The 23,838-nt window shown below is 35.5% G+C and overlaps 1 protein-coding gene across 1 annotated transcript; it reads left to right on the top strand.

Annotated features, from left to right (window-relative positions):
• Positions 1-6,723: 6,723 nt before the first annotated feature.
• LOC136804114 (uncharacterized) lies at positions 6,724-23,493 on the top strand. Its single transcript, XM_067060859.1, has 10 exons — positions 6,724-6,738; positions 7,042-7,102; positions 8,268-8,396; positions 9,171-9,298; positions 10,454-10,598; positions 11,469-11,549; positions 14,095-14,277; positions 20,439-20,604; positions 21,372-21,501; positions 22,789-23,493. Exons 1-10 carry the CDS (start codon positions 6,724-6,726, stop codon positions 23,209-23,211), a joined length of 1,461 nt encoding a protein of 486 aa, XP_066916960.1. The 3' UTR covers positions 23,212-23,493.
• The last annotated feature ends 345 nt before the right edge of the window (positions 23,494-23,838 follow it).

Genomic DNA, 23,838 nt, shown 5'->3' with positions numbered 1-23,838 from the left:
ATACCCGAAAGTTCCAATACACTTTAACCAGTAACTTTAGGGTAGGTAATTGGTAATTGTCTTTCACGATTGAAGGTAGAGGGGTAATGAAAGGGTGACAAAATCACGTGAAACTAGCAACCTTTTTAAACTGTGATCTGAAACATCGTGAATCTATATAAAGGATATCCTTAGACAAAGTTTTTAATCTGTTAGGGGCTTTAGATTAAATGTCAACTGAGCGCAAATTTAGTGCTATAGCTTCGTGCGTTTATGTAGCATTAAAGGGGTTGTCTGTGATCATGCTCGCGTGTTACGATTTCGTAAAGTTTTGGAAAGAATCAAAGCTATTCTTTTTGAATTAATTTGAGAGTCCAAGGCAAGGCGGCTGGAAATTGTTCGGATTGAAACTAACATTTCGTTTTAGCTTGGAAAAGTGAAACTTTAACTTTTGAGCATCATTTGGGGCCGTTCACATAGTACATACGCACTAAAGGGGGAGGGGGGTCTTCTCAAAAGCGTATGCTTGCGTACAGGGGGAGGGGAGGGGTCAAAGGAAAATGTACTTACGCAGAGAAAAATTTTTCCTAGCCCTTTTTTGCTTGTTCTTTTTGTCGACTTCGACGCTTCTTATAGGCATCAAGGAAAAGAAAATGTTTCTTAATAAACATTGAGTTTCATGTAAGAAATAAAGGTCCGGACCAAACGATTTGAATTCGAAATTTTCTTCGGCTGAGGGGGGGGGAGTAAATGAAAAAGTACGTACTTGCCAGGAAGGGGTTTAGCTATTTGCGTACGCTTGCGTAACACCCCCTCCGGGTATTTTCAATTTTCAACTTTTTAGTGTGTACGTACTTTGTGGACGGCCCCTTTCCGTGGTGCATTTGTTTTCAGGTGCTAGATTTAAACTTGTTTCGTGTTAACTGAGATCCTTTGTTCTAGTACTCAAGAGTGACCGATTAACACCATTTTCGACCAATAGAAAAGCTTCATTTTACCTCATAAGTATATGTAAACATAACAGTGTCATAGTTTTAGCACTCAATCTATTATCTTCAGGTTGTTTGGAAAATATTTTGTACCAGGGTTAAAAAACGTTTTGTATATGTGGTCCGAGAACGGACCGAAAACGAAACCCTCAAAGAAACTAAATTTGATCTAGAACTAGATTTGTTGTTAAATAGGGTCCGGTGTAATTATGGCCGCAACTTTCTTAAATAAAAAGGATGTGTATGGTTTATGTTTCGATATTTACAAAACTTTGGGTTTGGTTTGTAGTGTATAATGTTATAAAAACAAGGGATGTCTACAACGGTTGATAACGTAAGTTGACTGTTGAAAAATTGTTTTCATTTCATTTTAGGTACTGTTTTAACCGCAATACATTTCCAAATATTCTATGTTTTCGAAAATTGTGGGCTCTTGTAACCCTTTTGAAACCTTTAAAATGCGAGAAATTTGACATTTTATTCCGAAATCTTTACTTTGTGATAGATATATTTGGATATTTGGTCTATATTTGACTTCTTAAGTAGCGAATATTTGCACAGTCTACTTTTATACTGACCGTTCTACTGAAAATTCATGCTATTCATTTATAATAAGTATAATACAACTTTTGTCTACTTTAAATTTGCCACTGTTGGAAAAAAACCGGGGTATTTCCGTAGAAAACATTACGTCATGAATATCACGAATGCAAAAAACCTGGAAAATCTACCCAGTACTTTTCTAAAGTAAATACTTCTCTCAAGAAAGTTCTGCTTAGCTAAATGAATGAATACTCAGGTTAAAGGGAAATCCTTTTGATCTTAGCTTGGTAATAATATGGGAACTTGATCATGCAGAGATGTTACTATAGTAAGCTTGTTATGTAAAATGCGATATTTTAATATACTGTGTAGATGACACCGATATCATGAATTACATAAAAAAGCCTAGAAAAAATCTTACCTGCGTGCTTTTTTTTATAGGATGAAATCAGTAACTTTTGGCACAGACTCGCCTGTTCTTTTGTTTTCGTGGCTTAAATATTATTATTCTTATGAGTTTTTGGCTCAGCATTTTTCTTAGCGATTTCTAAAATCTGAGCCTGGAATTGTTCATGCTTTGGCTGAAATTGAGTCTTGAAAAATGGTTTTAAGGTATGTACAGTATTCATAGGGTTGGTCTTAATTGGATTTTTTTAGCGAGGTAATATAAATTGTATGTGAAATTTGAGAAAGTAGATCGAACCTGGTTTTACTAAAAGGAGAATTATTTTTAGAAATTGACTCACAACGTCAAATCTATTGACGACGAATACTCTCTAAGGTTAATTGTAGGGTTACAGATCGCATGTCTAGAGCTTTATGGTTTTAAGTTTGACTCGTGTAACTAACTATCTTATGGCCTGTCCAAAAGGACGTAAGTTTGGTGCAGAAAATTGGGGGCCTTAGACATGGTAAGCGTATTAGATTTTAGAAATGCCAGTTAATGAAAGTAATTTTTTCTTTGAGAAATTAGTGAAAAAGTGCTTTATGACGTCATAATTGGTGACATTAAAACTTAAAATTTGAATATCTCAAAAAAGTATTACTTTAAAAGATCATGAAATTTTGCCCAATGAGGGTATCGGTAATATTCAAAATTTTGAAAAGAAAATTTCAATTTTTCTGATGTCATGTCATAAGTTACACGGGGACTTAAATGTTTAGGGGGGTATAATTCCTTGACGGTCTGCTTTGGAATAACAGTTGTATTCAAGGGAACATTATTATTGTATTTCTGTATGTTTGCGAGTTTAGGAAGTGTTTTTGCGAGCGCAAATTTTTCAGTACTGATGCGGAAAACTGAACTTTTTAAGAATTGCTTTCAAAGCCACAGTGCACCAACTTCAAATGCAAATTTCTAGGCAAAGCAAAGTAGGTCATTCACATTAGTTTGTTGAAAAGCCATCTTCAAGATGTATCGTTTCAGCGTTCTACTTTTTTGAATTATTGATTGGGCCATTCCATTTTATAGGATGGACGAACATTTCCAGAGGGTAATCTGAGAAAAATTTCCAGGGGGTGTTTTGTCATTTTCCTAGGGGGTAAAAAGGTATTCTAAAATTTCCAGGTGTTAAAAGACTGATTTTAATTCGTCCACCCTCGCTTTAAGGTACGAAAATAATTTTTGCAAGGGTATTTTTGCAAATTTTACCATTTTTCTAGGGGTTATCCACACATTTTCAATAATTTCTTTTTGACTTGAAAAGGTTCGTCCAACCCCCTGTATGGTTGATGGAACAGCCCATTGGAGACCGAAACATTACTGAAGAAAATTAATGTACAATGTAGGAGTGAAACTCTATCTCTAATTGTGCTTGAAACTTTTTAAACCTACTATTTTTCCTTTAGGCTGAATTTAAGGATACTATAATAAAGACACCTGCAGCCCTAAAAAGTAGAGCATTCGGCTACGGTTTCCAATATTTCAACCTTCAGCCGGATCTTATCAATCAAAAAAATTTCTTGATACCTCCCACGTTAATGTGAAGCTATTTTGACCCTGTGTGATTAAGAGTTCGAAAAGAAACCCAGGGGAGATATAGTGACGCCTTCCCTATCCGGGGCTGGAAAGACCATCGTTTAATAGCTTTTTGGCGTCCAGTTATCGGTAGTTCCTATTGAGTAATGATACAAACTAATTGTAAAAACGTCTTTTCGTTTATGGAGAGTGGAAGAAAAAGTGATATTTTTGGTAGTAAAGATCCCGCCTTTCTTGAATTTGGGATGATCTGGTAGTAAAACTCACACTTTATATTACTATATGGAAGGTGGAAACTCTTTAACTGGAGCCTCTTTGACTGGAAAGTCTCTTTAACTCGAACAAGTTTCATGGTCCCTTTAGTTAACAATACCTTATGAACCTTACTTCTTAATTCAAAATTTCTTTAACATATACAAATTTGTGTTCCCGTCCAGGTTCGAGTTATAGAGACTCCACTGTCTAATAATACCTTAGGTCTCGACTGCGGTCGAGCAATGATGACGATGATGATGTCTAATAATCTTGTCTCTTAGTCTTAGTAATTGTTCAAAAACTTTCAAAATATGGACCGATACTGGGCGCGACTGGTGTTTATCGTACCATGTTTGTTTCACGCCATCGGATTTATCCTACTCCTAATCGTTCGTCGCGAAAGTAAAGACTATTTTCATTACTGGCTTCTAACGTCGTTATCCTTATCTGAATGTCTTTTCTCATTGTCATTTCTGGTCCGTTATTTATTCGAATCACATTATGACGTATTGTATTATACTATTTTGATTTCCGATGCTGGAATCATCATTTTCATAGATTTGATTATGCAGTTGATCGTTATCAACCGGTTTTTGGAAATCTACGTTAATATCCGTTACCCGACTTTTTGGAACGTACGCAAAACGAAAATCGCGATACTTATCTGTTTCATCCTATCTCTAACGACTGCTGTCGTGTTACGTTTTGTGAAAGGGAAACGGTTAGAAGCTCTTTTCCCCGTCCTATCGCTATACTTGTATCCTATACTGAGTTTGGTATTCCTTGTGTCAGCTACAATCACTTACGGATATATCATGAAGAAGATCTACTGGGCGAGAAAATCACAAATCATTCAACTATCATCTCCTCCACCTTCTACATCTAAAGAAGAGACCACTGGAATAGAGAATGAACATGATGCCGATAGACCCGTTAAAAGACCTTCGAAGAGTCGTCCGAAAAGTGGGCTACTTTTACCTACGCTACTAATTGTGACTTATTTGGTGTTCCGAGTGGCACCTGTTATATTTTTCTTTCACCACGCCGTGGAAGGCAAATTCCCGACTAATTTAGAACTTATGTTGACTCAAGGGCTAGTTTTTCTTAGCCTGATGTCTGACGTGCTAATATACGTGTTGATTTTTCCACCAATCCGAAACTGGCTTTGGAAGAAAGTTTGTAACAAGACGTTTTGTTCTGCCTGATGAGAACGAGGCTAGAAATGACGTCATCGAATACGATTTTCAATTTTTCACTCTAACTAAATTAAACTAATGTTCGTGATATTGTCAGTTTTTAATTAGTAATTTGGACAAAAAGATTTTTTATTATTGCTGCGAAAGCCAATCATAACCATTTAAACGATCACGTGACTGTATTTTTGGGGGTCGTATCCTTGAAATAAAATACAAATTTATTTAAACTTTCATGATTTATCACGTGCTTTTCCAGCTAACCAATCAAATCTCACTGTTCATCTCTACGAACCAATCAAATCTCACTGTTTGTCTCTACGAACCAATCAGATACACAGTCTGTTTTTTCCAACAATCATATCAGCCAATCTAAACGTTATTGTTGTTATCATATCAAAACTCGATAGAAAACTTTTTTATATCAAAAGTTGAAGTTAATTATGGAAATATGAAATTTTAACGAGGTTAATCAAGGAACCTATTGCAACAGCCTACAGATACTTTAACTATCAGTTTCTATCAAAATTAAATTCTTACTTAATTATTTATTACTGTACTCAATTTTACCCCCCGATAACAGGTTGAGATAATACTTTTTCCAGGGGGTGAGTAGGATGAAAAAATGTGTAGCATCTTTTCGAACGGTTCTAGTGAGCCGGAGAAATTATTGGCTTGCTATATTGACAATTTTGAAGAGATGCGTCTTTAAGCTATCTTTATGCATTGCACTTGTGACTCAATTTATTTTTCCCTTGTTACGCTGTTATGAGCCTTTGGAATCGAATTTGGTCCTTCTCGATGAAAAAGTTCTCTTGATTGGAACATTCTCAAAATATACATTTGAAAGTCTTTGAACATCAACGACACGAAACGTCTTTCCACGAACGTTCATCTGACGACTATAACAAAGAGATAACGTTATATGAACGTTAAACCAACGTTATACTAGGCGCTTGCTTGGGTCTTGGGTGAAATAGAAATGATGTGGCTTTATATATTGTATTTATCCGTACTTTTGTCCGGAGTTTTATGTACTGATAATTATCATGAAATCCGGACGAGTTGGATCGATTCTAACGAAAGCAAGATATTGACTATTGAACGGAATATCGGGTTAACTGCCTGCGTTATGAATTGTCGCAGGAAATATAACGACGCGTGTGTCGCTATTGGATTTTCAACGGAAGATCGATTTCAGGTGTTTTCAATGGCAATTGATGTAGAAGTTTGTTATTACCTGAGCAAGGTGTTGTTCTTAAGAACACATAAAACGGAAGCTTCCTTAGAAATGGTGAGGGTATTTTTTTCTTTTACCACTTAAATCTCTATCTTATGATAAATCAGGGTGGGGTGTGAAAACTAAATACTTATAGCAAGTGTCAAGTATTCTTTGAAGCACTGTGACCAATACAGTCCTTGAACGGTTTAGATTAATAGCTTTAATTTGGTGGATTGCCGAAAAGTTTTGTCGGATGGCTTGAAATACTGAATTTGGCGGATGGCGGGAAAAATTTAACTTAGCGGGAACTCAATTTAGCGGATTTTGGCCAAATCCACCAAAGTTTCTTTCCTTAACAAACAAAAAAATGGCTTAGAGAGACAAATACTTCTTGAATTGGTCTGAAACATTTGCCTTTTAGCTTATGGGGCTTTATCAGGCTAAAAAGTGCCGTAAATAAGTTTTGCAGATTTTCTATTTTGTCAAGAAATTTTCGCGAGCATAAACGTTCACGGGTGGTACTTTTAAGATTTCTCAAAGACAATTAATTTACATTAAACAATAATGGAAAGAGACCAAGTAAAGTAAAGCAAACGAGAGAAATCGAGCAATGCCGCAGAGTGTTTACAAATGGAGGGTGCGAGGAAGTTCTCAAGGAGGACTATATTTAAAAAATATATTTTGTAAAACAAGATCGGTTTAGAGAGGACCTGAACGGGCCTGAAACCGTATTCTGTATAATAATGATAAAAAAAATAATTTACTTTCGCGAAAAGGCCTAAAATTTGCGAAAGTTTTTGCTCGTGAAAGTTTTTACGCCATGAGTATTCCATCAGAATATAATCTTATAAAATTGTATACAAACTTGTACTTGTGTTCTAGATAGTCATCCCATTGCAAAGCGAAGAATATCAAAACAACCCGCCTTCTCAGTGGTTATTAGGTGAGAAAATACTCTTTTAGTTTTCAAACGATTTTTGCCTTTTCTTACTATTCCGGGAGAAAGCGAACCATTGAAGATCAGTAACGAGTCAATGATGTCTATGATGGGTGACATCAAATGGTCCATGGTTTCGCGGCCACTGAGTTTAAAGCCCTAAAGCCTAGGGTGAAATCGTCAAACCTTCTCGAGCAAGAAAAAGTAAACCCTTCCCTGGTCAAAATTCTTGCCAAGATCTTGTAAGATCTGATAAGATCCTGGCCAAGATCTTGGATAATATAGGATCTTACAAGAACATTTTTCAAGATTATAAAAGAAAAAGCAAGACTTTACAAGACAAGATCTTATTAAATCTTCCAAGAATATTGCCAAGATCTTACTAAAGTCTTGAAAGTTCTTCCAAAATCTTATCAAGAATTTTGACCAGGGATTTTCGCCGCATTTAGGATGACGGATTAAATCTAACGCTTTCTTTGTTTTCACGTTTTACATTATTCAGATTCTGGTTGTAGATGTTCCATCTAGCCCCTTTGGGACTTTAAACTCAATGGTCGCGGCGTTCTTTATTCTGAATTACAGATCACGCGCTGATAGAATTGGGAGCGCGAATTTGTTGGAGGATGCCAGCATCCTAAGTGTAGATAGATAGATAGAGTCGATATTTTACGTGGATAGCCCAGTAATCTAGGACTTTTAGACAGTATTTCGATTGTTTTCATGGGGTCCACGGCAAGCCGGCTCGGCTATCTATGAACTGAACGGAACATTGGAAGGAGCGTGGATTCGAACCTCGAATCTCTGGTTTGAGACGCTGACGCCTTTGACCACTTGGCCATCGCTCCTCTGTTTGATTTTCTAAGTTGAAAAAAATCAGAAAATGCGTCCTTTAGAAAGAAGGCTTAAGGTGTATTAACTGATAAACACCAGAAAACATGTTATATTTTAGAAGAATTTGAGTTATGGAGTCATTAACATTGTACGCAAAAATTTCCCAGATTTTTGCCATCCCTCCCCCTTTTGCACAGAGAACAATAGAAAGTGCTGTCATTTAAACAATAGACGTACGCTTTTGCTAAACCCCCTCTCCCTTCACTGTGTACGTACTATATACATGACCCCTATGGAGTTACTATCGAGTCACTTTCATTTTAACTCTTCAATAATTTAGGTGAAGACTACGAACTGGATTTCAGAGAGAATACATTAAATATTCCACGGGTCAATAAGAGTGTTGATGAAATTTCGAACAATTTAACGGTCAGCTTTTGGTACAAACACAACATGACACTTGCTCAAGGTATGTTAGAAAACAATCCATATACCTTATCGGGGAAAAAATGTGGGGTTTTAATTAGTCGGGGAAAAATTTCGTCACCTAGAGGCATTTTCGTCACTTTTCCCGCCGACCAAAATTTTAAGTTCGGCACTTTTCCCCGACCAAATTTACAATTTAGTCACTTCCACCCGACTAAATTGTCCACGTGAATTGTATTCCTTCACTAGCCCGAAAAAGAATTTTGTAATTCGACGTTTAAAGCACTAGTTTCTGTAATTCAGGGTGTAAAAATTTGGATTCAATTTTTGGTTGGAGTATACAATTTTGGGTAAAAGTTTCGGTCAGGGATAAAAAAATTGGGTAAAAGTTTTGGTCGGATGATAAAATGTCGGGGAAAAATTTCGCCACCCCCTCAATAAATTTTCTTCACTTTCCCCCGACATTTTTTTCCCCGATAAGGTATAGCCCGCAACGCTTCAAAAAATGCTTCAAATATAAAAAATTAGGATGGTTCACATCAAATTTTAAGTCAAAACATTCAAAACTTAATGTTAACTTAAAAATTTGGTATTTGATTACAAAATGTCAAACTTTCTTTATCTGCAGTACTATTTTGAAATTTGATACTTTTGTATGTTTCCTAAGCGGCAATTGTAATTGGCGTGGGTTCAAAATATGTTTTTTAAATACGGGGTTGTATAGGAGTGGGTGGTGATATATAAATTGAGATTCAGTTTTGTTTTTCAGTATTTCCATAAGAAGTGTATTCCTAACCTTTTTCCTTTGTTGTTTCAGATGATTATAACGCTTTCACGTTGACATTATATCCTCTGAATGTTGAGAAATCTTGTCACGATTTCGGGTTATATTTTGATGATGACAATGATACCTGGGTTCGATTTGGTGGCTATGTCTCCTACCCTGTAAGATTAAAACCTACACTTTTTTTCTAAGAACCAGTGAGAACCATCAGTTTGAGGCTAAAATTGTTCTTATCATTTTCTTATTTCTAGAAGAAAAAATAGATGTTTCATATCCTCTTTTTACAAGAACCAGTAACTTTTAGGTTCGGATATTTTTTCATTGATTTCCAGGCTTAAAATGCCTTAAGTTTTATAATGACTATGATTTAACATGCTAGACGACTTTTTTAGACATAGTAGAAAATAAGCAATGGAAGAGACAAATTGTAGTGATATTATCTCGTAACAATTAGCGGGTTATCACATAACACGCATATTACTGTTTATCATACGAATATATTAAGCTCCTATCTTCTCTTTTGTAGTGGTATAGTGATTATCGTGCTTGACTTCTGTTCAGGAGGCCCGAGCTCGATACTCACCGTGGTACTACGATTCACTTGGCAAGTTAATGCTCCTTCGCCCGGGTCAACCCATGCCATGTGAGGGGAATTGGGTACCATAACTCTGATAGAAGATGAGTATGGGTAGATATTCCAGACATTGTGGTGTGCTGAGAAACTTAGGAGGTTCTACACCTGCGAGTTTATCCGTCCTCATGTGTAGTTCGTGTTTGTTTTTTTATAATTTAGGAAACTGCATTACACTTACGAACATATACTACTTACAAAACGAAGACAGAGAAATAGATAGCCCCCCCGCAACGCACTTCGTGATATCGCCAGGGGTACTAAGCTAAGAAAGTAAAAAATTTTAAAGTAGTTCGAGTGTCATGGTATACGCCATGGCTCGACAGCTTGCATCTGCAGAGTTGCAATGTCTGCTTACGCTATAATTCTATCTACCTTATCGGCCAAAACTTATTCGGTTTAATTATTAGCCGGCCCTGATTTTAGTCACCTCGTCAAAATTTAGTCACTAAGGGCCGACTAATAATTAAGACCGACTAAAAATTTGGGACATTTCTAAATTTACAAGCAGATGGAAAATACGAGAAAGCTTAAAATACTGGAAAATAAGGAAAGCTTGATTATAAACTTTTAATTTGGCCCAAATTTTTAGTCGACCCTAATTTTAGTCACCAAGCCAAAATTTAGTCACTTAGGACCGACTAAGTTTTGACCGATAAGGTATCTATCTTCTCTTTTCTTTTAGAGAACACCTGTTCACGAGACAGGCAAATGGAATCATTTTCTTTTGACTTGGGATCGACACCACGGCAAATATTCTCTCTATCTCAATGGCGAAGTCAAATATAGCAAGCAGAATCCTGAGTACCAGTCACGTGGTCATAAAACTGGTAAGTTGGGCGAAAATAAAAAAATGTAGTGTTTCCGGAAACCGGCCGGGTGAAAAAAAATAATTTTCTGACCCGGCCGCAGACTTCGTTAGTAGTTGAAACATTAGTATTCAGGGCTTACTTCATACTGTTTGTACATAAAAGTTATCTTTAAAGTTCTATTTCAATTATCTTAAGTTATCATAAATAGCAAAAAAAATCTTTTTCCGGCCGGCCGCACGAGAGCTCTTTTCCTTCACCCGCATTCTGGAAACACTACATTTTTTTAAATTTTCGCCTTGTCACAGAATTTTTAACGCTGCTAATACCTGTTCTGCGCGCATCCCCAGAATTGATTTTGATATAGGGGATGCGTATCGTGTATGAAATTCCCGTCCGAGAGTGACCCTTATTTTGGGGTAACCTGTTTCAATTTTCTTTAAAAGCTTCAGGAATCCAATGCTTGCATTAACCTCTTAGCCATTCAAGTTCTTAATTAATGAAATTAAAAAATTAATCAAGCTAATCAAGTTTCTAAAACTCTCGGACGAGAATTTTATACACGATACGCATCTCCTATATCAAAATATATCAGAATGTATGCATGCAGCCTAGCTAATACTAATTTTGACGGCTAAGAACTTGTGTTTGGGTTGGGCTGCCATTGAGGCCAAAGGTCCAATCTCAAAAGTGTGTCTGAGAAGAGTAGGACTTTACTTTGTTAATTCAATGTTCTGACATTTGCCCTTTTCAGTCACTTTCAGACACTCATTTTGAGATTGGACATTTAGCTGCGATGGCAAAGATGTACTTTTTTATTGGATTTTGTATCTTAATTTTTGAAGAAATTTCCGAAAGCCCAAATTTTCAAATTTTTGTTTATATTTCCAGGGATAATTTTAAACTTGGGGAACGATGTGGATAAAAGTTCGTCAGACGAAATGGTTTGCATACCTGACAATATCAGCCAAGGTGAATATATTATTCAACTGAAAATCTTGTGGACAATGATGTGATTTATTGTCAACCCTTTAAACCCGAGTGGCGTGTATGTTCAAAACTAGCCAATAAACCGAGTCCCCAGACTTAAGGCTATAACTCCTAACCACCTCATTAAAAATGTCATAAACAGAATGCTTTTTGAAAGAGTATGAAAGGTGTTTGACTTACTTACCGCCGCCGCCGCCGGTATTGTGCTATTCCCGCTATAGATTTCTAGTCATAGATAACCTGCCGCCGCCGGGTAATATACGATCACCGGCGGAAACCTGGAGACTACCGCAATAGTATTCTATTCTCAAAGAAAGTTCTAAATTCAAAACCCGCCACCGCCGCCGGTAATAGACGATCACCGGAGGAAACCCGCAGACTACCGCAATAGGATTCTATTCTCAAAGAAAGTTCTAAATTCAAAACCCGCCGCCGCCGCCGGTAATATACGATCACCGGCGGAAACCCGCAGACTACAGCAATAGGATTCTATTCTCAAAGAAAGTTCTAAATTCAAAACCCGCCGCCGCCGCCGGATAGACGATCACCGGCGGAAACCCGCAGACTACCGCAATAGGATTCTATTCTCAAAGAAATTTCTAAATTCAAAACCCGCCGCCGCCGCCGGTAATATACGATCACCGGCGGAAACCCGCAGACTACCGCAATAGGATTCTATTTTCAAAGAAAGTTCTAAATTCAAAACCCGCCGCCGCCGCCGGTAATAGACGATCACCGGCGGAAACCCGCAGACTACCGCAATAGGATTCTATTTTCAAAGAAAGTTCTAAATTCAAAACCCGCCGCCGCCGGTAATATACGATCACCGGCGGAAACCCGCAGACTACCGCAATATGATTCTATTCTCAAAGAAAGCTCTAAATTCAAAACCCGGAGACTACCGCAATAGTAATAGACAAACACCTACAACAATATGATCATAGGCTCAAGCAAAGAGTTTAGACACAACCACAATAGGATTCTAGCCTCAATGAAAGAAATTTATGAAATCAAAAATCAAAATCCATCTTATTATTAATTGAAAATAGATATTGTTTGGCAGCGCATAGACTTAAACTTGAGTTTGAAAAATGAAATAATTGCTTATGTCATCCCTATGTCGATAAATTCCAAAAGGTCATTGACATGAACACCGAAGTGGCGGAACAATCGTTTTCTAAATTGAATCGATTCAAATATTCTACTCGAAAAATGAGTTACTGCAAGAGACTATTATTTTTTAAATTTATTGATCATAGTCATAACAAAAGGCTGACAAAGTAGTGGAATTACACCCCTTTCTCACCTCTGTGAACTTGAGAATTATATGAAGAGAAGGATCGCTTTTATTATATAGAAGGGTTTTTTGAGATTAAGTACGATGGGATGAGGGTAATAAGTGAAGGTTTAATTTTGTTTTATTAAGTCACTGCAGTAAGTTTTTTTATTTAGTTGCGTCTTCTAAATGGTTTAACGTTTTTTTTTTAATACACGCTTTTTTTTTTATAAGAATGGTGTAAATCCATTTCATCATGGATATTCTTAACTTTTTTGGGAAAATCATCCTAAAATATTCTTACAGCATTCTTAGGTTAGGATCCTAATTGACTAAAGAATGGTCTAAAAATGGCATTCTTAGCTTGAGTAGCAAAATTCTATGATGGTGATATTCTTAGCATATTCTTCATTTTTTGGCCATTTTCATCATGGACATTCTTATAAAGTGTATTCTTATAAAAAAAAAAGTGTGTATTTGATTTATATAGAGTTTAAATACTAATCATGTTAGCTATTTTATAACTTTATTTTAAATGTGTTTGAAATTTTTTAAGCTCACTCTGAAAAAAACGTACACCTATGTCATAAATGAACGTAAAAAGGTTAGAACGATTATTTTTGACCAAACTCTAAATATTTTAATAAAAAAATGAAATTTGCCGGCGGGTTTCCGCAAATTACCGCGAAACCCGGCGGCGGCGGCGGTAAATTATTCTGATGAAAAGTGACATTTGCCGGCGGGTTTCCGCAAATTACCGCGAAACCCGGCGGCGGCGGCGGCTGTAAATTATTCTAATGAAAAATTTTGATTACCCGCGGGTTGCCGCAAAACACCGCGAAACCCGGCGGCGGCGGCGGTAAATTATTCTAATGAAAAATGTTGATTACCGGCGGGTTGCCGCAAAACACCGCGAAACCCGGCGGCGGCGGCGGCGGTAAATTATTCTAATGAAAATTGCTATCAATTTTAGAAAAGTTCTGACGAATGAGAAATACCGCCGGGTTTCCACCGGGCTACGCGGTAAATAGATTGATATCTGTGCCTAAATGAACTTTTCAATGGTGCCAAAACCATTTCCTAACTCTCAAGCTACAAAAGTTTACGCCAGTTTAAAGTTTTGGATTTCATAAAGAATTTGAAAATTTTCACATTTAAAAAAAAAAATTGCACGTTGGAAAGGTTATTTTTTCATTGCTTAGGCTCTAAAAGTTAAGAAATAAACATTTTTACATCATTTTGATCTTCAAGGGACAAGTGGAAATTTCTATGGTTTCAACATATGGCAGAAACTACTGACAAATAAAGAGATTAAACTGGTGTTCAACAAGCATTGGAAATTTCATGAAGATATAACATTAATTGATTGGACGGACTTTCGAAAAGTGAAATCATATCCTGTTGATATTTTACCCCTTCATTCTCATCTCAATGGTATGTCAACTACCTAGACGATGCTATCGTCCGTATAATATGTTATTATGATATAACATAGTTTGTATATTATAAAATGTTTCGCGGCGGATAGAGTCTGTGTTTACGGACGATATCAATTTGGCGCTTTTCTTGATTTCATCTTTGCCCTTACCGACCTTGGAGAAGGGTCGGTGATTTTTGCGGAAAATCCCTGCAGATTTATAGACGAACTTGGTAGAGAAAACCAAAACAACACAAAATCGAAGGGAAGGATGCAAGTAGGGAGTGAACAAAAAATGGTTGATTTCTTTGAGCATGATGGTTCTGGGTCTGGTGAAGAAGAATGCTCTTGAAGGATAATTTGGAGGCTGAAGACCTTACATAAATGCATTTGCTGTTTCTTTAGCTTTTTTGACAATATTAGTTAGAAGGGATTGTTTTCCTCAAGGCCCACAAACAAATTCTAACTTTGATTTTTTGGAAATTTTATTCAACTTGATGCCTGACACCTGAAGCTTGAAGTAGCATCTAAAGGTAAGGTTTACATTCACTGCATTTTGTAGTTTCTTTTATGTTAGCAGGAATCAGTGTCAGTTGAGACTGAAATATTGACTTTTTCCCAGTTCTGTCAAGTATGATTTTGTACACGTCAAAAATCTTCGATCTCTGTAAAGTTTCTTCTAAGAAAGAAGGCCTAAATCTTAATAGATTCTACTTTCTGTTTATTTTTTTGTTGGGCTTGATTGAGTTTAAAGTTAGCTATCTTTTATATTTTTTGATAGTCAATTTTTCAGCTTGGCACTTGAGTGACATATTTCAATAACCAATGCATTTCTACAAAATTCAACCAACACCTTTCACGATATCAGACCGACACCCTCTACCGTGTCTAAACAACACTTTCTGCAATATCTAAATAACACTTTCCACGGCGGCTGATCAACACTTTCCATTATGACTGAAGAAAACCCTCCACGATATCTGAACAACAATTTCCACAACAGATCTGAACAACGACACCTTCTATGATACAAAAGCAGTACTCAAGCATCTTGAAAGATCTGAACAAAAAGTTTCTTTTTGACTATATTTTTAGCGCAGCTGGGGCAGCAGCTGGTTCATTCAAAAACAGCTTTTTTAAGCCTCTGGTCTATTGAAAATTTGAACCATAAATTTTTTTAGGACACATTTCTACGATGTTAAGAAAATTGTATCGAAAGGAGTCTTTTTTTCACTTCAAATCTCCACATTCTTCTGGAGAAATGCAAAATTATCTGCTACCCAATCAGACCATACACAGAATGCAATTTGATTTAAAAATTTCCCTACACTTTTTTAGGGTAATTCAAGGTGAAACGCTGCACAATCTTTTAATAATTTACGGTGAAATTTTAGCTAATCATCAAGTAATTATTGAAAGATTACAGTTTTTCACCGCCAATTCATCTATAGTCAAGGTAATTGTTTTTTTCTTGTGAAACAGTTTGCAAATTTCATCTAAAAATTTACAACTATAAATCGTGCGAAAACACAAATTTGGTTTGAATCTTGTAAAAAACTAAAAGTTTATCACAATTCCTGAACCAATGATCAAAATTACTTTAAATTTGGAATGTAGGGTCACTGTGACGATTGAAATGTATTTGTAAAAAAAAATTCCCCAAAAAATCTGTGGTTCAAATTTTCAATTTTAGACCTAAGGCCGAGAAGGCGTTTTTGACTGCAAACCGAATGCTTTGCAAAAAATACCTAGTCAAAATAAATTTCTTTACTCAAATATCCTTTTAAATGATCCAAGTGGCATACCCATAAAATAACACGTAAAAATGAATTGATTTATTCAAAATTGAAAAAAAAGATAACCAAAAATATGATAGAAATTTCATACAACATTGATTTTAGCATGACAAAAATAAATATTGAATACAATGTCCTTATATAATGCCCATCTTGAATATAGTAGGGCAGAATAGCAACTATTACTAACATATAGCAGTCAATAAGAAGATGAATAAAGAAAAATCTTTTCTTAATGACTACCTTGCTAGGAATGGTTGCTACTTTGTCCACAATAGCGCTCTGCAACACATTCGTCATAATTATTACTTTTCACTTTTTTTGACATTTGTACGAGTTGCAATCCCACAATTCAACGCAGCTCAATTAAAGATACGTGCAAGCTGTTATATATCTTTTGTCAAACGATGCAATAAACGTGCAAAAGAGATTAGCGCAAAGGTTGATGGGATTGGAACTCGTACAAACACATCGAGAGTAATGATTATTTTTAGGTTCAGCGCGGTGCCTTATTGAAGTTGGTGTCAACATCATTGGAAATGTTTATTATATATACTTTTCTAAAAATAAAAAATTTTAACACGCTAATTGTATAATTTTTCATTATTTTGAAACTACCTAGATTATTTATTTTGAAACTTTTATATTTTTAATAATTATCAAAATTATAATCAGTATATGACAACTTCGCACAAGAAAAAAATCAATGAAATTCACCTTGGCTTTTTAGTGAATTCACGGTGAAAAGCTGCAATCTGACAACAATTCACGGGGAAATTTACCTTTTCATCGTGAATTATTAATTGCAGCTTTTCACCGCGAATCCACTAAAAAGTCATGCAATGATTTACATTGAATTTTTTCTGTGTTGGACTTGAAAAGTTTTGGAAGACCACTTCTTCTATTCAATAATTCAGAGGGTACATACGTACCATTTCCTGAATGTAAAATAAAATGGTAATAAAATAAAATTTATCTAAATATAATAAAATCTAGAATTTAATAAAAAGGCAACCACTTTGGATTAAGAGGTAATTGAATATTGCAGAAAAAAGAACTTAGATTACTGAGGAATTTAATTGGTTACCAAAAAGAGCTACATGGCTGTATTGACATTGAAAACAAACTGAAAGGCTAAAAATGTGAACGATAAAAATATGTGAAGGATAAAAACATAAGGTGGGACCAATTTGATATGTTGTTTTACGGCCCCGACCGCACTTAAAATTTAAAAAATCAAAATCAATGCTGATCATTCACACAGGAAAAATCTAAAAAAGTATATACCTTGATTTTCGGGTGAACTCACATATAATTCACTTTAAAAAGTTGCAATTGTGAAAATGAAATCTGGTAAATTCACCCAAAATATCATGGTGATTCAAAAAGAATTTGCTATGTGTGACTAGTAGTATAGTGACTAGTAGACTACAGCTTTATTCAAAATTTTAAAAGCTTTCTCAAGTTTTTCAATATAACTGCAATTCACCAATAATCTTTAATTTCACAAGTTTGGTATAATTACTGATTTTTGCTGTGTATAGACTGCAGATGTTTTCACGGGTATAATTACTTACAATATCATTTTTTATATATGAGTATGATTCATTCTTTTTTTGCAAACCACACTGATCCTCTTTTTTCGTTAGCTCGCGGCCTGTAAGAAAATGACAAATTAAAAAAATTTTGATAAAGAAAAATAATGCATCACACGTACACTTGTAAAACTTGTAAAAAAGCTGTGATTGAAAAATGCGGCTCTAATAAAATTTTCCAATGAGCAATCAGACAAAATAATCTGCATACACTGGAGAGTGTTACAAAAAGATTAGTCTTTCAAAATAAAAGAAAAGAGCCGTACTGCTTATTACCTCTTCTCTCTTTTATTCTTGAAAAAATATATATGATACTTGCTTGAATCTGAGTTCTGCTTGTTAAAAATAAATTCAAAACAAACCATTTACATAAAACACCTTGTTGCAAAGAAGTTACAAACTAAAGTACTAACTAATAGGAGGCTAAGAGACTAAAATGCTAACGAATTGCATAAAACATTTCCACACATATAGATCAACTTTCTGTCGCCCTGTTTTGGTATCAAATTCCAGTCGGATCAATTTGTATTCACAGCAAGAACTGCCCCGGGATTTACCAGTCAGACCCGACTGTTTGTTTACATTTGTTCGAACCGGGACGGCCGATCACACCGCTAACCAAAATCCAAAATTTCCGCTTTTCGACCAAATTGATATAGTCTAAGACAACGGCCACTCCCGTAAAAAAATTCCCCTCTTCACGTTTGTTCCTTTTTTAGATGAAACTCGTCTTAGACTATAGCATAGTCTAGTCAACTACCTTGTATTTTTTATCAATATCGTCCTCGTGTATCCCAGGCTTTATTTAAATTACTGGTTGACGCTAGATTTGCAACCTCGTTCCCTTCGTATTTTTGGCTTTTCGATGATTAATAAAAGCACCCATGGGTAATGTAAATAAAGCCCGGAATACACGGACACGTGGTTGTATTTTTTTCAATCTCGTCCTCGTGTATCCCAGGCTTTATTTTGATTAATGATTGGCGCTAGATTTTCAACCTCGTTTCCTTTGTATTTTTGGCTTTTCGATGATTAATAAAAGCGCCCATGAGTAATGTAAATAAAGCCTGGAATAAACGGACACGTGGTTGGATTTTTTTTCAATTTCGTCCTCGTGTATCCCAATCTTTATTTAAATTACTGATTGGCGCTAGATTTGCAGCCTCGTTCCCTTTGTATTTTTGGCTTTTCGATGATTAATGAAAGCGCCCATCAGTAATGTAAATAAAGCCTGGAATACACGGACACGTGGTTGGGTCTCATTGTCTTCTCCCATGTGATAACTTAGACTGGCACGCCAGTCGGGCTGGAACAGTATCACGCGGGAAAAGTGAGCGTAGGAGTTAGGTAACGTAAGAAGAAATTTTGTCGTTGGTAAGGGCTAAAAGCTGTTAATCAGCACCCTCTCGCCAACTTTTGCTCGTTCTCCTACGCAGCTCCTATTTTAGCAAACGCCCGCCGCCTTTATGTTCCCGCCCTCTGACATGATTAACTAACAGACTAGTTTGCTAGTCTAGTGATAACTCAGATCTTGACTTACTTGACTTATCGGCGTAACCCTCTCTGAGGATCCTTGCGCCATTTGTTGTGTCGGTGAGCCTCTTCCTAGTATCCCTGTCTTTGCCACCCTCTCAGCCGTTGGAATCGGAAGATCAAGATCAACCCAGATTTGATCACGCTTAGCGTTTCTTTGGTATTCCAGGGGGCCGTTTCTTTGTATTGTGATAAATCAGATCGTACAAACTTTTTCAGTAAAAATACTGCAATAAGGTGTGATGGCTCCAGGTAGAATGCCTTTGAGCTGTATTGATGCCATCAAAGGTCCCTTTTTTTAAGCTGAACATCAAGCAGAGAGGCATCAAATCGAGGGGCAAATCACAAAAATAAATCATAAATCAAAAATAAATCAGAAATAAATCATAAATCAAAAATAAATCAGAAATAAATCAATAAATCAAAAATAAATCAGAAATAAATCAATAAATCAAAAATAAATCATAAATAAATCATAAATAAATCAGAAATAAATCATAAATAAATCAAAAATATTTCGAAAAAAAATTGACTTTTCAACTTTTTTTAATTTTTTGACAATAATTTTGATTATCAGTTCGTTATAATTTGAAAAAATTTTTCCATGAAATTACTCCTATTCATAAATTAAGAGATAAATAAAAAATAATTCAAAAATAAATCATGAATAAATCATAAATAAAAAATTAATCAAAAATAAATCATAAATAAATCATAAATCAAAAATAAATCAAAAATAAATCATAAATCAAAAATAAATCAAAAATAAATCATAAATCAAAAATAAATCATAAATCTCGTACACCATTTTTCGAGTGATTTGCCCCTCGCATCAAATGCCTTTTTGTAAATCTTTGACTCGGGCTGGTTGAACCCACAACCTTGCGAGTACACAGGCAAAATTTTGTAGCTTCTTGGAGTCTCCATAATTCGAAAAGACATGGGAAATCAAATTATTCGAGTTATGAAAATTTCCATAGCTGGGAATATCAAGTTATGGAGAAAGATTTACTAGATATTGCTCTCGAGTCTTCATAACTCGAACACGTACGGATAACACAACATCGTTCTGGTTATATAGTAATGGAAAGGGTATGAGTAATAGAGGTTCGAGTTAAAGAGACTCGACTGTATTATTGAATGAATCAGTAAACTTGTTCGAGTTGAGGAGTCATTTAAGTTATAGAGGTTCTAGTCCTAAAGACTCCGCTAAATCAGCGGTCCTGTACGAAAAAATATTCATTCATTTTCTAGATCGTGCACCTGTACTCGACACCACAATTGCTATCAATGATGACAACCCCATAAACATCGAAACATCAACAATTTTGACAAACCCTTTATTCGGTGTTGACCTTCACTTCTCGATTTGGTTTCGCTTGCAAGAGAAGTCTCTTTCGGAAGAAGAAAGTCTAGGAAGGTAATTGTTTTTATGAGAAATCAAGAAACTCTACTAACACTTAGAAAGAGAGTGTTTCAATTCATGAGAGTCATTAACAATTTCATACTTTTGGGAGGGACTCTATTCCGGACCGGTTACAGTTTTTTGAGAAATCCCAGAAATAACTTTAGCCATAAAGTATGAATTAGCAAATCGCTTAATTCGTCATAATTTCTAACCGCCAATACACCCCTTCTTACAGACCTAGTAGGATTTTTCTGCCTAAAAGACTGAAATTCGATGGGGATTGTTATTCCCATGTTTTTATGGCTAGAAATTTGTTTTCAAGTCAGAAAATTCATGGGGATGGAAAAATAGCACAATATTTTGCAGTGAGGATTTGTTAATTTGATTATTCTCGGCGGGGACAAACTGGGAGTATTATTTTCACCATTGGGAACGATATTTTTGCCAATTTTTCTAGAGGAAGGGGTCCCGGTTCTGCGGGAACCACTCTTGTGGTTTTCAAGTTTTAACTATTTCAAAGTGTCACAATTCTTCTGTCAGACGGATAGCTATTTTTTTCCCGTAAACCGCCCTGACGCCCTGACTTTGCGAATATGCTTTCTCGCGTTTACTGACCCTCTAAACGGACGATAGCATCGTCTACATTGCAATGTCTTCTACGGACCCAGCAGCTGATTGGTTGCAAGTGACGTAAAATTAATGAGCTGTTGGTTCCTTGATGTAATGTTAGAAGACATTGCAATGGTGCATTTCATGAATTCATTTGCTTTTGTTTATAGGCAAACCTTTTTCTGTGTGGTGGATTCACACATTGAATCTTCAGAATATAGCTGTGGATGGTTGAACATTTGCGTCAATCAAACTTCTGGTGAATTGCATATCGTCGCCATGGAATTATGGGCCGTTCTGGTAATACTTATTTACTGTTGTTTGCTATAATTAGTTGAGGGGGGTTCAATTTCATATTAAAAATTATTTACATAATTGACTCCAAAAATCGCATAATAGCAAATTTGAATCTATCTTTTAGTCATTTCATTCCAAAAATTACCAGAGATTATTTTCAAGCAAAAATCTAGTTTAGCTAAAAGACAATTGAAGCAAAAATTTTCGCTTCAATTGTCTTTGCTGAAAATTATCTAAACTAAATTTCTGCTTCAATATTTTCTCTGAATTCGAAATTTCAGATTTCTTTATTAAAATCCCCTTCCGAATTTTCGGCCACACTGTGTTAATTCAGTAGCGTAGCCAAGAAGAGCGCAAAATATTTATGCCATTATAGATGAATAGATAATTACAGTGTCGCCCCTCTTGGCTACGCTACTGAAATTGATATATTTAAGGCCTCTTTTGGAATAGGGATATGTTATAGCGGAGCTGGATAACGCACATTTGAAAAAGCCTTGTTCTATCTCTGTCCCTGACATTAAAATTTGATATGAAATTAAACTTTTTTAATTACAAATTCGTGAAATTTGGATTTCTTTTTAGCCAATGATTCTGCTGCTGCATTTATTGTTCACGATTAAAAACTTTTAATTATCAAGAGGGTCTGTAAAACATTGGTGAATGACAATTTAAAAAAATGAAAAACATTGTTTTCATTAGTAAAGTTATAAGAAATTTCTTCTGTAAGATTATAAATAGCTCCCGGAAATAGCTCTTTTTCATTTGAAATACCGCGCTACACCGCGGGGTGCCTCACTTTCTAACTGATATTTTCAGATAGCAAGTCGGTATGTCTGATTATGGAAAAAATTTCAAGTCAATTGAAACAATATTTGTCAAAATATTTACATCCGAAATTTTTAAAGAGAAATCATGAAAGCTTCTCAAATTCATAACACACGCTGATAAAATTAGATTTCATTTACAAAGAAGCTTTTGGGTTATCTTTTGCAAATATTATTTTGATGAAAAGCGGGAACTTCATAGCAAAATATATGCACACGTACTGCATGAATACTTTGTCTGCTTCATTTTTCTTATAAAAACAGAACACTCTAGGGGACAGAGATGGATTTCTATTATAAACAGTTTACAATAGAAAAAGCAAAGGAGCAATCCGCTAAGGAATTCTCGTCCTTCATCCAGCTCCGCTATAACATTTCCCTGTTTGGAATGAGTTAGCATCTGGGCCGACATGAGGTTGTTGAACGTTTCTCTTTCTTTTTGTTTTTTCTTTCTTCTATTTAGTTACCAGACTCTCTGACAAACACGTGGATGAACCTACAAGTCAAATATTCCGCTAAACGCAAAGAAATCACCATCTACCTCAATGGAGGTCAAGAAATGAAATCGACCAACATTGAATCCGATCTTTCTAAACAAAGTGAAGACAAATTGAAATTTCAATTCGGTAATGCTGTAACTGATTATCACCAGAAAGATTGCTCATTACGCAATGATACTCGATGGTTTGGTCAAATCGCTGAAGCTTATTTGTGGACAAGAGAGTTATCTAACGAAGAGATGAATTTGGTTTTCGGACAACAAGTTACACGCGTCTCAAGCGATGGATTGATTTTTGCTTGGTATGGAGTTCCCAATGATTTTTTAATCACTGGTGGCATAAATTATCATAATTTTGATGCAGAAGGGTTCCAGTTCCCCAAATAAAATTGACTGATTTTCACTACTATAAAGTTTTTGAGTGCGGTAACATTTAGTCTCGAGTAATGTGAAATGTTCCTTGCATTACTCCGGATAGCTTTTGTAACTCTCGTTAGAGAGTATGGGTATTCAATTGTAAGGCTTCTCATCTTTCTTCTCCAGTCTTTATCAAACGTCACTGTGTATTTCGGACAGTAGCGTGGTACACGTTTTTTTTTATTAGAACACCTAAAATTTGGCTGAGCCTGGATGTGCTTATTTTTTTAGAAATTTTCAGCCTAAAATGTTCTTAAAGGGACATTAACGTAGTAAAATGTAAACATTGTGCGAACCACGTGTCATTAAAGAGAACAATTGAAATCACGTGTCCAAAACAAACTTGTAAAACAATTGAACAATCAAACTTAGCCATATTTGGTTTGATATTTTATTTTGACATGTGACATTTGTTTTGATTTTGTATCCGCTGCATACAGTTTGTTTACAAATTTCGCAAGTACTGTTATGTCCCTTTAAAGATGTTCTTAATTTTTCAGACTACTCTAAATCGATAATATCATACAAAATAAAGAGCACTTAAAATTGGTAAAATTTGGATAATATTTGACTCTCGATTTTAGAAAATCCATCCCT

The sequence above is a fragment of the Clytia hemisphaerica genome, unplaced genomic scaffold (assembly GCF_902728285.1).
Source record: "Clytia hemisphaerica strain Z4C2 unplaced genomic scaffold, Clytia hemisphaerica genome assembly, whole genome shotgun sequence".
Classification (NCBI taxonomy): domain Eukaryota; kingdom Metazoa; phylum Cnidaria; class Hydrozoa; order Leptothecata; family Clytiidae; genus Clytia; species Clytia hemisphaerica.
This window is presented reverse-complemented; position numbering and strand designations above follow the sequence as displayed.

What these genes read in the sequence shown, in the direction of transcription:
- LOC136804114 (XM_067060859.1), top strand. An exon ending in GCCTTCTCAGTGGTTATTAG is followed by an intron (nt 7,103 to 8,267) that starts GTGAGAAAATAC and finishes TCAATAATTTAG; the next exon opens with GTGAAGACTACGAACTGGAT. An exon ending in CAACATGACACTTGCTCAAG is followed by an intron (nt 8,397 to 9,170) that starts GTATGTTAGAAA and finishes TTGTTGTTTCAG; the next exon opens with ATGATTATAACGCTTTCACG.